Source organism: Alligator mississippiensis, chromosome 16 (assembly GCF_030867095.1).
Source record: "Alligator mississippiensis isolate rAllMis1 chromosome 16, rAllMis1, whole genome shotgun sequence".
NCBI classification, from domain to species: domain Eukaryota; kingdom Metazoa; phylum Chordata; order Crocodylia; family Alligatoridae; genus Alligator; species Alligator mississippiensis.
The window spans coordinates 596,326-611,586 of NC_081839.1; the positions used below are offsets into that span (position 1 = coordinate 596,326).

At 43.2% G+C, this 15,261-nt stretch overlaps 1 protein-coding gene across 5 annotated transcripts in view; it reads left to right on the forward strand.

Moving 5' to 3' along the window:
- Positions 1-15,261, forward strand: part of MYO9B (myosin IXB) — a 55,218-nt gene that overhangs the window by 13,833 nt on the left and 26,124 nt on the right. For all 5 annotated transcript variants that reach the window (XM_059719677.1, XM_059719674.1, XM_059719673.1 and 2 more), the window contains exons 3-14: positions 4,621-4,715; positions 6,438-6,500; positions 6,965-7,064; positions 7,766-7,866; positions 8,211-8,340; positions 8,802-8,891; positions 9,235-9,351; positions 9,644-9,778; positions 12,465-12,586; positions 13,355-13,496; positions 13,735-13,930; positions 14,316-14,391. In XM_059719677.1, the coding sequence (XP_059575660.1) occupies positions 4,621-4,715; positions 6,438-6,500; positions 6,965-7,064; positions 7,766-7,866; positions 8,211-8,340; positions 8,802-8,891; positions 9,235-9,351; positions 9,644-9,778; positions 12,465-12,586; positions 13,355-13,496; positions 13,735-13,930; positions 14,316-14,391 (1,367 nt within the window). The remainder of the gene's footprint in view (positions 1-4,620; positions 4,716-6,437; positions 6,501-6,964; positions 7,065-7,765; positions 7,867-8,210; positions 8,341-8,801; positions 8,892-9,234; positions 9,352-9,643; positions 9,779-12,464; positions 12,587-13,354; positions 13,497-13,734; positions 13,931-14,315; positions 14,392-15,261) is intronic.

Genomic DNA, 15,261 nt, shown 5'->3' on the forward strand with positions numbered 1-15,261 from the left:
TCTCCAGGTTATCCGCATCCTTCTTGAAGTGCGGTGCCCAGAATTGCACGCAGTACTACAACTGCGGTCTGACCAGCGCCCGATAGAGGGGAAGTATCACCTCCTTGGATCTGTTCATCATGCATCTGCTGATGCACGATAAAGTGCCATTGGCTTCAGGGAGGCCTTAGCTTCATGACTTAGCTTGGAACCTTCCAAAAAGTTCTGTATTGTCAGTTTTGCAAGGAAAATGCTCTTCAAGTAGACCGCAGACCTCAAATGCAAAGTTTAAAGGACCATAAAATGTATTCCAGAGACGTTTTGCCTGGTTCCCTCAAGTGCGCGCACAGTTGCAAATTAAATGTTTCCCGGTAAAAACTAGAGATGCACTGATGTATTGGTTGCATGTTGGGTCCTCCCCACTTCTGGCCCCAGGATTGCATTCAGCACCCTGGCTGGGCAGCGCCTGCCCCTGCCCCACTCCCTCCCTCACTGTGGGAGCCTTAATCTGCCCCCTTCCCCCCACAGACTTACCGGCTCTCCACCCTGCCGGGCTGCATTCCTGTAAATGCCTATCGGATCTGTATCGGGTGATACGCCTGGTTAATAATTGTCCATCAGTATCTGTCAAGAATTTTGGCAAACTAGCTTACATGAATTGCAAGTAAAAGCCTGCTTTTGGATGAATCAGCTAAATATCAAACCACCTTCTGAAAGAGGGTACTGATGTGTGTTAGTCTCAGACTTGCTAAAGCAGTTACCTTCCTAATAGACTAAAAGTCATAAAGCTCACTTTCCTCTCAAGTGGATGATGGCAATGGAGACTGGAACAGATGGAGGTACTTCAGTTGTGCTGCGATTTGGATTTTTCTCTTCATTTAATCAGATGGCTTTCAGGGATCTCCAGGAAATTGTGGTGAAATAAAATGGCAGTCAGTGTATTTTTTGGCACTTGGGTAATGTGGTCCTGCAGACGCCTCCTCTGCCCGTTTTTCTCCCCAAGGGTGATTCTAAATAAGTTCAGCCAAACTGTTGCTGCCGTCTGTAGGCACTTCCAGTATCTGTCATCTTCTAAAGAAAGCTGATGAAAAAAGGAACTCGTTCTCCTGAAAGCAGAGCGGCGAAGGGGGATGCGATTGCTCCGTTTCCCTGTGCGAAGCACACTTCTAAGGCTTGCCCCTGGAAACAGGCATTTGAGTAAAGGAGTGGGAGCGCAGCCAGGCTTCGTTCCGCCTCCCCGCGTAGAGCGCTGCATGGCCTGTGGTCGTGGCGTGAGAGTCGGGCCTGTGGGTTCCACTTGCATTTGCCACAAAAGCCCGCTTAATATATTTAGTGGGCGTAGGCTCTGTTGGTCTATTTGAGGTAAAGAGGCAGTTTTGAGACGATTATCTGTGTACATCTTTAAACATGACCATAGTCAGAAAATGGATGGGACTTCCTTTTTCCTTTGACTTGAACCCCACCAGTTTCTCATGTATATGACAAAAGGGGAGCCTTGGGGTTTTTATCTTGCTAGTTAGACCTTTTTGAACATAGGCGCATTTGCCACTTGCCTTGTTGAGACTTCCCCAGTTGTTGAAACATTATGCATTGCTCCCACCTTTTAGCTTTTTACTGGCCCAGGTTGTCCTACTTCCTCCAGTTTCCTTGCTACATCTCAGGCTCTCTCTCTTTGTTCATCTTAGTCTGATAATTGTTGCTTTATTTACCCCGTAACATCTGCTTTTGCCAGCGTGGCTCTTCTACTTCGATCATTCACCACATGCATCAGTAGTATTCTGCATAAGCTTGGTTTAGTCTGTAGTTTCTCTTGAAGGGCAAGGGTGAATACTAAAGAGCCTAGAACATTATATCAGTGGCTAGTAGTTGTGGTGGTTTTGCCCTCCTTGACTTTTGATGCCTTTTGGAAATGCATGGAAGGTTTTGCGGGACTGTCGGCAGAAGGAGCCTTCCGTTGCGGTGTTCCAGCCCCGCGGCACCCAGCGCGTGCCCTGCTGCTGCGCCGGCTGCTGGAACAGAAGGACCCTCAAACTATGCTTTCTGCCCAGAACAGCCACTCCGCAATAACAGAAAGCTAACAAGCAAGTGCATTTATTTGTTGCTAGGATAAGGATGTGGTAGGTCATAAATGAATGACCCTTAACTGGCAAATTAGGAAATCTCGTAGTCCAAACGATGTTAAAATGCTCAGATTCTTGAGACGAAAATGTAGCTTCTGTGTATACTGTTTATGCTCTCCAAATTACAGTAAATTGTACTTCTGCTCTCCGCCAAACAGAGTAGGTAGGACGAAGGAAAGGGACAGTAAGAAACATACTGGAGTGGCATTTTGTGATTTGGGTTGAAGGCCAAACCACTCAGTATTTTAAATTTTTTGACTAGTTGAAGCCTGTAAAGGGGACCAATGTCTGTAGTTTGCCATGACAGACCCAGTAAGCATGGGCGTTTTGGAGGAGGATATTTTTAGCTCTGCTTTGGAGAATTTTCTATGTTCTTAGACTAAATACCAGACATGTGGGGTCATCTGAGCCACTGGGTAGTTTTAAACCATATGCGTTGCTTACATGAGTAATCACTAAGTCTTCAGGAAACCAGAATTATGGAATTACTAATCAATTTACTAATCAACTCTTTGGTACCCAGTTGCTGTTAAATAGCTTGTGTGTATGCAAATCTGGTATGCTCTGTGTGCTTCTATTATTTTTAAACTTCTTGTTAAAAGTTTGTTTTTTCACTACAGAGTAGTAGGTCTGCAGATCCCGTAAGTAGGTTTTTCTTTAGTTTTGCAAGTTGGAAGAGCTTAATAATGATTCCTGTTTCTCTAAACAAAAAGTAAGGTGCGATGTTCCCATCGGGACGAGGGGCAGGCTGTCATTTCTGTGCAGTGGGTGGTTCTTTGTTCTGAGATCAGGAGACTTCCCTCTTACGTCTTGATTGGCTTCAGCTCTGTTAACTAAAACGAGTTGACCAAAACCAATGCAACATGCATATTAGAATAGGTTAGCTGTATGTTTTCCCAGAGACTTGTGCCTGTGCATGGAGAACAATTAAAGAAATAAAATTAAGACTAGCTTGCTGGCTTATAGCTACAAGGTAAGTTTGAGAAATTCTGGCAACACATCAGCATAATCGCATGCAATTTATAGCAAGCCTGAAACCCCATAATAGCTGCTCTGTTGTACACAATTTCCATGGATGTAAACACGAATTGACTTCAAGAAAGAAATTGCTTTCAGGGTTGAATATCTTTCTTGTGTCGTATGGAGCTGGTGACTCTGGGGTCAGGGAAAGAGACAAGTCACGAGTGAGAGGGTCAAATGCTGCTGTCAGTATCTGGCACACTAGCGATGTCTGACGTCGGTCAGCGAATTCCATGAATTTGTTCTCTGTTGGGAGGCATGTTTCCTCTGAGACATCTTAGTTGGTGTTGCTGAAAGTTTTCACAGGAAATGCTTGGGACAGAATTGTCTGCTGATAATGTTCGCGCTGAGTGGTGCAGCGTTTGCTGAACGGCTGCCTTTTGCGTTGGATTTTTCACTGTACTACGTCATCTCGCTGCAGGTTAATAAAATTACAAGATTCCCTTCAACCTACTGCGAATATGGGAGCTTAGTTTGGTTTAATTTCCTTTTGCTACCTCTGCTGTTTTGTTCCTCTCCGAAGAAATCTGTCAAAATGTTCTTTGGTTCAGTTGCCAAATTGCTGACACTTCAGTTGAATTTTAGGGTTATAATTAGATGAAACCATTTTCAGCACGTGGACAAATCTTATTTAACTGTTGCTACAGACATTTGGCAAGCTTCAGTAAGTGTTCTTGAACCAAGTTCCCAACTTACAGCTTTCAGTGACACGCAGAGTTCAGCGTGCGTGTAGTTCACCGGTCGGTGCTGGCTGGTAGGGTGCTCGTACCAAAATCTCCTCCTGAAAGCCCTGCGTGTCTTTTCATAACAGATCTTTATAAATTTAAAAATCATTCTTTAGGCTCAGAGGAGTGAAAAGTCTGGTTGATTTGGAGCAATTCCAAAATGAATTTGGAGAAGTATAACGTTTTTCTTTGAACTTTTTTTGCCTTGCCTTTTTCATACAAAATTTGTCTGACTCCCTCAGAATTAAATTAGCTATATTTGCAGAACCGACTTTAATTTTATATTTGCTGTTAAAGGTAAGGTAATGATGTGGCATGTTTTGTCAAGGGATTTATTTTTGAGAAAAAGACTAACTTGCTACATGGTTTTGAGTTTTGATTTCAAGAGGCAATTCTGTCATCCTTGCAGCAGTCTTTCACCAACAAAGACTGTTCTTTAAGCCCATGCTTGCTTTCTAATGATTCAGCCTGTTGACCGGCGGGTCCAGGGGGCATTCAGCTAGCTTGAACTTGGTTAACTGTAGTGCATGTGAAGGTAACTTCTGATACTGGTGTAAATGTACCAATCCTTTTCCTCCCGGTTCCAAGTGCTGTAATCAATGTACGTGTGTGCACATCTGAGAAACAACACTTGTCTCTGCTGCTCTTGAACCGCATATGTTTTGCTCTTTCCATCATATTTTGGGTGTTGAGTGCCAGCTAGCAAGTCGAGTAAGTGAGTACACAGCTCTTAACCTATTTCACTGAAAATAGATTTATTCTCTGTGTTGTTGCAGGCATTTGGCAATGCAAAAACAGCTCATAACAATAACTCCAGTCGTTTTGGAAAATTCATTCAAGTCAACTATTTGGAGAATGGTGTTGTCAGAGGGTAAGTGTGACATGACATTCTTTCTAGAGTTGGACTGTCAGTATTGTGGAGAGATTTGTGTGTGTTAAAAGCGGCTTTTCACATAGGTGTTTTTCATGCCTGAACAATCTGGGTCACCTCGGGACCTAAGAGAGGACATTTTGTGCCCGAAAGCATGTCTAACATCTCTCCCAAGCGTACAGTTGGTCCAATAAAAGAGATCTCCAGAAAATCCTTGCCTCTTGCATACTGATATACTTTTAATTTCCTTGAAGTCACAAACCACGTGCACATTCAGTAACTACTTGTGTAAATACAGCTCTGTAATAGGCACTAGGGGCGCTGACAGACGTGGAAAACCCTCCAGCACTTTATCGGAAGAGGCAACATGTTAGTTTGACCGAGCTCTGCAGCATCTGTATAGATCGGGCGCTTCAGTGCAGCTTTTTGGTGCTTTTATCTAAAGCCGATTCAATCTAATGCGATCCCTCTTCTGGGCATGCACTGTGCTCGGTGCAGAGGTGCGCTGAGCTTAAAATAATGTTTGAGTTTTTTATTCGCGTCTATAATCAGCCATAGTGTGCAATAGTCTTCTATAGGTTTGCTCATTCAGTGGTGGCATAACTTTATATCAACCGTATAAAATGGCTATTGGTTAATAATCTAATTCTGGACTTTTTTTGCAAATCAGTAGTTTTGTCCAATAATCACCTGTCAGGTGAGAAGGCCTTGTATCTCATTCTTTAGTCTTATTGTGTAAGCGTTAGTCTTTAGTACCATGTATCTGCAGAGTACACAGGAGTATCACATTTTTTTGCAGCATATTCATGCTTCTTCATTTAGGGCAATATGCTAGAGTATTGACCGGGACGTGTGCCTGCCCTGTAGCGACACTCTAGCAGCGTATAGTTTTCAAGCTCCAGCGTATCCTTTCATTGATGCATTTGGTGTGTGTCATTGCTTTTCCTTAAGCATCAGATGTAAACACATGCTAGTTCTGTCCGACAGACAATTGTTTGAGTATTATTCCAGAGTAAAAGTGGCATATTTACCGCTGAGGTCAGCCCCGCTTAAGGGATTGGTACTATGTGAACCCATTTGCTCTCTGTCTGCAGCCTGAGAAAAAGGCTACTCTAGCTTTGGTCTTGCTCTTTGTCCATTTGTATACCTAGTGGAAGAGGGAATTCTTCTTTAGGGGTTTACTCTACAGTTTTTTGCTGGTGGGTGCAGTCTAATATGGGCCACCAAACTCACAGTTTGGCAACAATGCATTTCCTTTGTTTTCTTTGCATTTTGTGGGTTTTTCCTGTGCCTCAGACTAGCATCTGTTTAGTAAAATCAAGGTAGTGTAAGAGTGGTGTTGTACCTTGATGGTCCAGAAATTATGCAAGAGGCAAGGATTTCTTAAGGTGTGCTATCTTTTATTAGTGAAGCTGAAGCAAATTGAATAATTGTGATTGTTGAAAAAAAAACCCCCAAAACAACCAATCTGCTCAGTTTGAACTGGCTTTTCTTTCATATCTGCTATGGCAGAGTAGTGAAGGACTAAATGTTTGATAGCATCCTCCTAAATGTAGCACTGTACGTGGTAAGGTTTTGACTTGTAGAGATAGAAGTGAGGCCCCCTTCACAATGAACTTCGTATATGAAATAGCCTAAAGCCATTTGGAAACAGTTGCTTAGTGCTTTGGTATCCAGGTGCTTGCGTTTGCATTTCCACCTTTCATGTCTTGTTTCTTTTAGGGCTGTTGTTGAAAAATATCTGCTTGAAAAATCTCGTCTGGTCTCTCAGGAAAAAGATGAAAGGTGAGAGGATTTTGTCTTGCATGCTCTGTAGTCAAATGTCTCTCCTAAAAGCAATGGCAAACACCTCTCTTAGCAAACGGTATGATGAGTTTCCACCTAAATGCCTGGGACTCCTTCTCCTAACAGGAAGACTCTCCAGGGGAGCTGGTCTAGGGCGCCCTGCGCGGTGTGAATTCACTCGAGCTCCCTGGACTCTTAACACGCACGACGTGCCAGTAGCTTACCATGGAAGTTCCCTTGCACTTTCAGTACATGCTAAGCGTGTTTACACACAGTTAGTGCAAAGTAGCTGATTGTCTGAAAATGTACCTTCTAGATTGCTGTGCACTAACTACCCTGATGATCACAGTAAAAGGTTTAATACAGTACGTACGTGAACGGGTGCTTGGAAATTCGTATTCTTTATCAAAGAGAAGTTGGCATCATGATGTCTATATTAAACAGACATATTTTTGGTACTGTAGGAACTACCATGTGTTTTATTATTTGTTACTTGGAGTGAGTGAGGAAGAACGCAAAGAATTTCACCTCAAGCAACCTGAAGATTATTTCTACCTCAATCAGGTAATCGGTGACGGGGGGGGGGGGGCGGGGGTGACATTCTGACAACAAAAATATTGTCTCCCCGGCGTTGAAACGAAAGGCACCGAGACAAGTGATCTTTGTTTCCCTCTGTGGTGCGACCAGTCTCTGGTTTTTATAAGGCTTTTTAAACAAAATACTGCTTTTTCGCTGCACAGCAATTCTAGCAACGCTACAAATTCTTATACAAACTCGCACGCATCCCAGAGCTCCAGATATATTTCTCTTCCCTCTGTTGGCATGCCTCTGGTGTAGAAGACTTAACTTTCATCAACCTTGTCTCCTTCTTAGTTTTGTAGGCCACCTGTGAGACACAGCGGGCCTTATGGATGAATCTGACTATCATGTGAACTGGATGCAAAATTCCTTGTGTAGAACTGTTTGATTTCAAGCTCAGGATTTGTTGCTAGACTGCTTCATGTTCAGTGTTGGGTGACTGGTGATTATAACATCATTCACCTGGAGCCTGGTTGGGAAGTGGGCAACAGACTGCATTTAAAGCAGTGTAGTGGTCTAGTTGATGCAAGAAAAGGGACATACACAATTCCAGATTTTGCCAGAAGACAGGAGTGTCTATGGGCCCAGCACTTTGCTTCGTTTTCATTCATAAGAAAGGTTGCTCAAGGGCCCACGTCTGTCTCTGCTATGTATTTGAACCTGATTGTTATGGGGTTTTTTCATAGCATAACTTGAAAATTGAAGATGGCGAAGATCTCCAACATGATTTTGAAAGATTAAAACAAGCTATGGAAATGGTTGGCTTTCTTCCTGCAACAAAAAAGCAGTAAGTGGAATTGTTTAGCTCTTTTATGTGAGCGGTTTGTTAGTGCTTGCTTGCATTTCCGTGAAATTGCTGCCTAGTAGTCTGTTATGAACTACACAGAAACAGTTTGGTGTCCCGCACAATAATTTGTAAATCAGCAAAGCTGTATTTGTTCAAAGCCCTACACACAAACTAGGAGAACGGTGGGCTTTTTCTTATATGGGTTGCCATAAGCCAACTTTATTCAGTCTCCATCTTTTTCCTGTAGATTTGGCTGTTGTCCTGTGGCTCTGTTTAATACTTGTTATCAAACTCCTGTTAATGAAACAAACACTTAAAAAGTCACCACTGTTTTTATTTTTCAGAATCTTTTCAGTGCTTTCAGCTATTCTCTACTTGGGCAATGTTACCTACAAGAAGAAAGCCACCGGTCGGGATGAAGGGTTGGAAGTGGGACCCCCTGAAGTACTGGACATCCTCTCGCAGCTTTTAAAGGTAGAGTATCCCTTTCATGCGTTCCATAACCATTAAGTAAGCTGATGGCATGCTGTAGCTGAAGGTGGGCTTGTTCCAGGCCTGGGATAGGAGGACCATGAAGGAAAAGAGATGGTTTGCTGAATTGAATGTAAATGTTCATGTTTTTGGAGAATTTTTTAATATTGTGAAGGAGAAAGAGAGAAAATACATCTCAAAAGATGGGAATAGTTAGATCTGGTTAGAGTGTCAGCTGTCCAGTCGGATTAATGCTGGCGGGTTTCCCCAGGATGGAAATACATCCCTAGCATGTGAAGGGAAAGGATTTCAAGGAACTCAGGAATATGAAAGTTGTCAGCCAGCCACAGCTGTATCTGTTGTCCTTGGGTTTGGGTTTCCAGAGCTATCTGGGGAGATGATAACTACTTGGGTTGCCTGCCACCAGTGCCTAATAACTCTGTTTTCCACTTTATTTTGTGAAGGTCAAACGAGAACTTTTGGTGGAAGTGCTGACAAAAAGAAAAACGGTGACAGCCAATGACAAGCTTGTCCTGCCGTATAGTCTCAATGAGGTGAGTGCAAGGACACAAGCAGGGAGGCTTTAGCCAGTCGCCTTGCAGGTGACCTTACTGTTGTTACTCAGTTGATTAATGCTAGAAAATTGACTTGGGCGTTTCCTCAATTTTTAGAAGCCAGAAAATGGCCCCTCATTTACAGCTTGGCTGTAAAGTATCACATCACATACAACATGGCAGTAGGAATTCACGTTATTCACTTAAATATATTTTAATGGATACTGCCCAAACCCTGGTGTCAGAAAAAGTGATGCAGTAAACGTCCTAGCCCTACCATATTCAGTCAGGGGTATTACCTGCTTGTGACTTTTTTTTTTTTTTTTTTTTTTTTTAACTGCAGGCAAAAACAGCTCGGGATTCAATGGCAAAGTCCTTGTACAGTGCTCTGTTTGACTGGATTGTTCTGCGAATTAATCATGCACTTCTTAATAAGAAGGACATGGAGGAGTCTGTTACAGTAAGTTCTGGACAGAAGAGCAGACAGAGCTAGCAACTCATCCTATGAGTACTGTAGTGTGTTCAGAGATCTGGGGTGCAGCTCTGATGCCAGTAGCAAAATTCTCACCAACTTCAGGGGAGTGTTACTGTCCCGTGGATTTTACTGGGGGGGGAATAAGTGTTTATTACAATAGCAGACATTCCAAGTCATATTGGCACAGATAACAGTACTGATATGTAGTGTGGTGTTAACAACCAAAACTATCATAAGGTCAAGTAACAGTATCTGCACCTTTTTTCCCTCCCTTCAGTGTTTGTCCATTGGTGTGCTTGATATTTTTGGATTTGAAGATTTTGAAACCAACAGTTTTGAGCAGTTCTGTATAAATTATGCAAATGAACAGCTTCAGTATTATTTCAATCAACACATTTTCAAATTGGAGCAGGTAAGTGATTGTGTATTGCAGGTGTTACGTAAGGGCTAAAGTTAAAAGCCAGAAATAGGTATAATCTTAAACTCAGTACATTAGTATGTTTTGCTTTGTAACATGCTTGTCCATTGCACAGAATTTAAAATAAGCTTCCCCAAAACCTCCTAGTGTAAAGTTAGAGTTATTGAAGTTTGTAGCTAAAAATCCTACTTTCAGGTCACGTGCTGTGTATGCACAGCATCTGATTTCATACAGTTCATTGGGCAGTGTTGAATTTGGATGCACAATATGGTCGTGTGTCCTTTCCCTTAAGCTTTTGTTACTTTAAGCCAGAAAAAAATCTTTCCAAATGATGCCAGAAAACCATTTTTAATTCACCCAAGGACATCAATTGCTCTATATTACGTATTTTATCAACAGTACATTTCATAGATTTCATAGACATTCGGGCTGGAAGGGACCTCGGAAGATCATCGAGTCCAGCCCCCCGCCCAAAGGGCAGGACATCAACTGGGGTCATAGGATCCCAGCAAGATAAGCATCCAGTTTCATCTTGAAGGTGTTCAATGAAGGCACTTGAACCACCTCCGGTGGCAGGCTGTTCCAGACCTTGGGGGCTCGGACAGTAAAGAAATTCTTCCTTATGTCCAGCCTGAAACGATCTTGTAGTAGTTTGTGACCATTCGTCCTCGTCATCCCTTGGGGCACTCTGGTGAACAAACGTTCCCCTAGATACTTGTGGTCACCCCTGATAAACTTGTAGGTGGCCACCAGATCACCCCTGAGCCTGCGCTTTTCCAGGCTAAAGAGCCCCAGGGCTCTCAACCTGTCATCATAGGGTCTGCTTCCCTGACCTCTGATCATGCGCGTGGCTCTCCTCTGGACTCTCTCAAGCTTCTCCACATCCTTTTTGAATTGTGGAGCCCAAAACTGGACGCAGTACTCCAGCTGCGGTCTCACTAAGGCCGAGTACAGGGGGAGAATGACGTCCCGGGATTTGCTTGAGAAGCATCTATGGATGCAAGCCAGCGTTTTGGTCGCTTTACTAGCCGCAGCATCGCATTGCAGGCTCATGTTCATCTTGTGGTCAATGATGACCCCCAAGTCTCTTTCTTCCATAGTGCTAACCAACATAGCACTGCCGAGCCTATAAGGATGCTGCGGGTTTTTCTTCTCAAGGTGGAGAACCTTGCATTTATCGGCATTGAACACCATCAGATTCTCATCCGCCCACTTGCTGAGCCTGTCCAGGTCCGCCTGGATCACCTGCCTGTCTTCTGGTTTGGATGCTTTGCCCCAAAGTTTGGTGTCATCGGCGAACTTGGCCAGTCCGCTTCTGACTCCAGTGTCCACATCGTTAATGAAGATGTTGAACAGTATGGGTCCAAGGACAGAGCCCTGGGGGACCCCACTGGTCACAGGACACCACGATGAGTGACTTCCATCAATTACTACCCTCTGGGTCCGACCCCGGAGCCAATTTTCCAGCCAGTGGATCGTGGAGGACCCAAGGCGACAATTGGCCAGTTTCTCCAAGAGACGATCATGGGACACCAGATCGAAGGCTTTTTTGAAGTCAAGATATATGACATCAATCTCATCTCCCTTGTCCAGGTGATAGGTCACCTGGTCGTAGAAGGAAATGAGATTGGTCAAGCAAGACCTACCCGCAACAAACCCGTGCTGGCTATCCCTTAAGATGTTGGCGTTGGCCAGTCCGTTAAGGATGGCCTCCTTAATAAACTTTTCTAAGATAAGTAACCATAAATGAAAGTTAAAGGAAGAAAGCACAAAACACACAGACTTTAAGTAAAATCAGAGTAGAGCCCAGTGGCTTTAGCAACTGATGACAGGGTTGTCTGTCCAGACTAACTAGAGTAAAGAGTTGTATTGTCGTCTTTTCTAATGCTGTTTTCCCAAAGAAGCTTAAGTAACCCGTTTCCTGTGTCTGTCTTCACGAGAGCCCTCAGGGGTTGCCTACATATTTTAAGAAGGGTCTTTTTGTTCATGGAACTTACATGCCATTTTTTACAATGTGCTGTGCATATAAATCATACCAGCTACGTAATTTGCTCGCACTTAATCCCAGTCACTTGAATAGGATGCGTTTTCTAACATGTCATGGAGAGAATGTGAAGCTGTGGGGATTTATCTCATTATTCTTCTGAACGTGTCATTCTGTTTAGATTACCTGCCTACTGAATCCCGTGTTTAGATTTGTAAGTGCATTATTGCTAAATTAGTTTGCCTTTAGCATGTGCAGGATGAAAGAAAGCTGATATTATGCTTTGATAGCTTGATATGGAGCTGGCATTTCTAGGCCACTTAGCACCAGCATGTGTTGCCAGATAAACTTTGCAACCTTATCTGGGTTTCATATACTCTGCAGAAAGGCAGTGCTTGCTGATGGCAAAACAGGTCAGCCTGTCACTCGTAAAGAATAGATTCCCATATCACACCTTGACATTTTGTTGTCCTCCTCTCTTTGACTTGGAATGTACCTCTCTATGACTGTAATAATGAGGGTATTTGATCCTCAACATCAAGAAATTATATTTTTTTCTTGTTCTGGTTTCTCCCTCACACCAATAAAGTCAGGATTTGCCAATAACTGTGTAAGGAAGTCTTTAAGCGTTTATTTTGCATAGCTTGTGCAGGCCTGTCTGCTGTCCTGATAAGGAAATCTCTTTGAGTTGCACAGGAGGAATACAAAAGTGAAGGGATCACGTGGCACAATATTGACTATACTGATAATGTGGCCTGTATTCACTTAATCAGCAAGAAGCCCACCGGCCTCTTCTATCTGCTAGATGAAGAAAGCAAGTAAGTGGCAAGTTCTTCTGAAAGATTTGCTGCATGAAAGTGTGGGAGGGGGGCAGAAGTAGTTGCCAAAATAGAGGAAGTTAATGGTTATAGGAGGTGCCAGATTGTGGGGAGGAATCTTTATATATGTAGATCATGCAGCTAAACTTCTACAAAGCTAGTTTCTTTGAAAAATCTCCACTTTGGTGGTGATCATGACATAAGAACTGTTATACCAGTTCATACCAAGGGTCCATCTAGCCCAATGTCCTCTCCAATGGTGGAGAAACAGGGCATGTGTATTGTGATTATCCTTGTCATCCCCTCCCAGTTACCAGAAGTCATAAGTTTAGGGATTTCCCTGACTGTTATATTTAATAGTTCTTGATGGGCTTAAAGTGACAGCATAGAAACTTGGATATTTCTGATGGCTTTTACCAGGTGACTGTAACATAATGCATGTGTCTGGGGTATGTCATTATGAAAGTGCTCAAAGCTATGACCACTTAGTGTCAGTTCTCACAAAATTGCCAGTGGAAGGGGGGCGGAGGTGTCTGGAATTTTTTAATGGGCTGCTTTTCGCCTAAGAAGCTCCTCTGTAGCTTATCTCTAAAGTATCAAAGCAGGACTTCTGCCTATTGATCCCTGTGGCAAATGGTTGTTAGCTTGCCTATCACGGCTAAATACATTTTTAGGTCGTGCTTGCAGATCTATCTGAGCACCTTTCCTTCCTATTTGGAGAGTGAGGAGCTAACCTTTTCCCCTGTGTTTCCTGCTTCGTGTACCTAGCTTTCCACATGCCACCAACCAGACCCTACTTGCAAAGTTCAAGCAGCAGCATGAGGAGAACAAATTCTTTGTTGGAACCCCAGTGATGGAGCCTGCTTTTGTTATCTGGCATTTCGCTGGGAAAGTTAAATATCAGATAAAGGTATGTAACAAATTTGGAATAGCCAACAAAAAGACTCTTCTGTTCCTTGCCAACAATAAAATGTACACACAAAAAATGGAGGCGTTATTTATACTTGGTGTTTCACTAGATTTGGATTAAGTTAACAAGGCCAGTCCACATGAATTATTCAGCCTGATGCATCCGCATAGTCAGAACCTGGGTCCAGCTGGATCCTTTCTCACTTCATCTCTTGGGGTTTGACGTTTCTTTTCTGCAGGATTTCCGAGAGAAGAACATGGATTACATGAGACCAGATATTGTCGCCTTGCTTCGCAGTAGTGACAGTGCCTATGTACGGGAGCTGATCGGGATGGATCCTGTGGCTGTGTTCCGCTGGGCTGTTCTGCGAGCTGCTATTCGGGCAATGGCGGTCTTTGCGGAAGCAGGGCGCCAGAGAGCTCAAAAAACTGCAGGTACCAAGCAGAGAGAAACTCTTTTAGAAATGTTATTTTTAATTCAACCAGTTATTATTATGTTTATCAACAGTCCTAAGCACATGATAATTATAGGAGATTTCAGGATACAAAATGAGAAAGTTTTAATGCTGAAAGGGAAACTTTAGGAAAGTTAAGTAACTTGTCCAAGGCCAGAAAGTCATCTGAGCAGATGAGTTTACCAGTCCTAGTAGGAGCCAATTTGAGAACTAAAATAAATTAGTGCTTTCTTTAATAACAAGAGAAGTGGAGCAAAATCTTTAGCTCTTGTGTATTTATCAGTTAGAACTTAAGTGCCAAATATTGCATTTGTCTGGATAGAGTTGTCAAAATGTAAAATGCTGCTCTTTATGTTCTACAACAGGAGTGGTACGACATGGACCTCGGGTTCCTCTTGGAGAACTCCAGAGAGCAAATACACCAGTAGAAAAAGTATATCGGTGAGAAACGTGCTTGGCCGCTTTTCCCAGAGCAATGGGCTATATTTTGGGCATGGCAGGGAAGAGCGCACTGTGTGGGAGAGCCCTGCACTGCTGAGCCACATGCCGTACAGCAAGTGTCAGCTCATGCTGTCCACAAACATGGCTGGCAACCCATTTCTTTTTCAATATTTTTTGGCAGCTACTTGGTTGCATTTTTTTGTCTTGTTCCAGTTACTTATACAAGTAGAAAGCTTGACTAAACAAGGCATAATTGCTTGGTTTATATGATGGCAGTAGGCTTGGGGTGTATAAATCATGATGTTCACTGGGCCAAAGACCCAAGGGAAGGTTGTACATGCTCTTTCCCCTCTGTAACGTTGGCATACCCAGGACTCCAGAACGATGGATTGCTGTCAGTCAGTCTGTGGAAGAAGTGTGCTTTATAGGGGAAATTTGAAAGAGGAAGGTGGTGTGGGGAGAGCAATATGGAGAACAGCCTGAAGTGTCCACTTCAGTGTTTGGAGATCACTGAGCAAGTTTGAGGAGGGGGCAAGGTAGCTATATAAGTAGTCATTAGGTGACACAGAAAGACTGCCCTGCCCCTTGGAGTGTGCAGTCTACTTCGTGTGTTGCAGTAGTTCCCAAACTAGGCTGCTTGATTTGCTGCAGTCATGAGCTCATGACCACACACTCCTAATTCCCCCCGAGCCTGTAGTTACCCTTTGTACTAATGGTTAACATAGAATGGGACTTTTTTGTGCTGCAGCTGCCGTATAGTAACTGTCTGTGTTACTGTGCGCCACAATTGCTTTGCAGTGAGAGCCACAACAAGGCAGTTTACCCCTGAATAAAATGGAGTTAAGTTGATCTGTTTTAGCTTCCACTTAC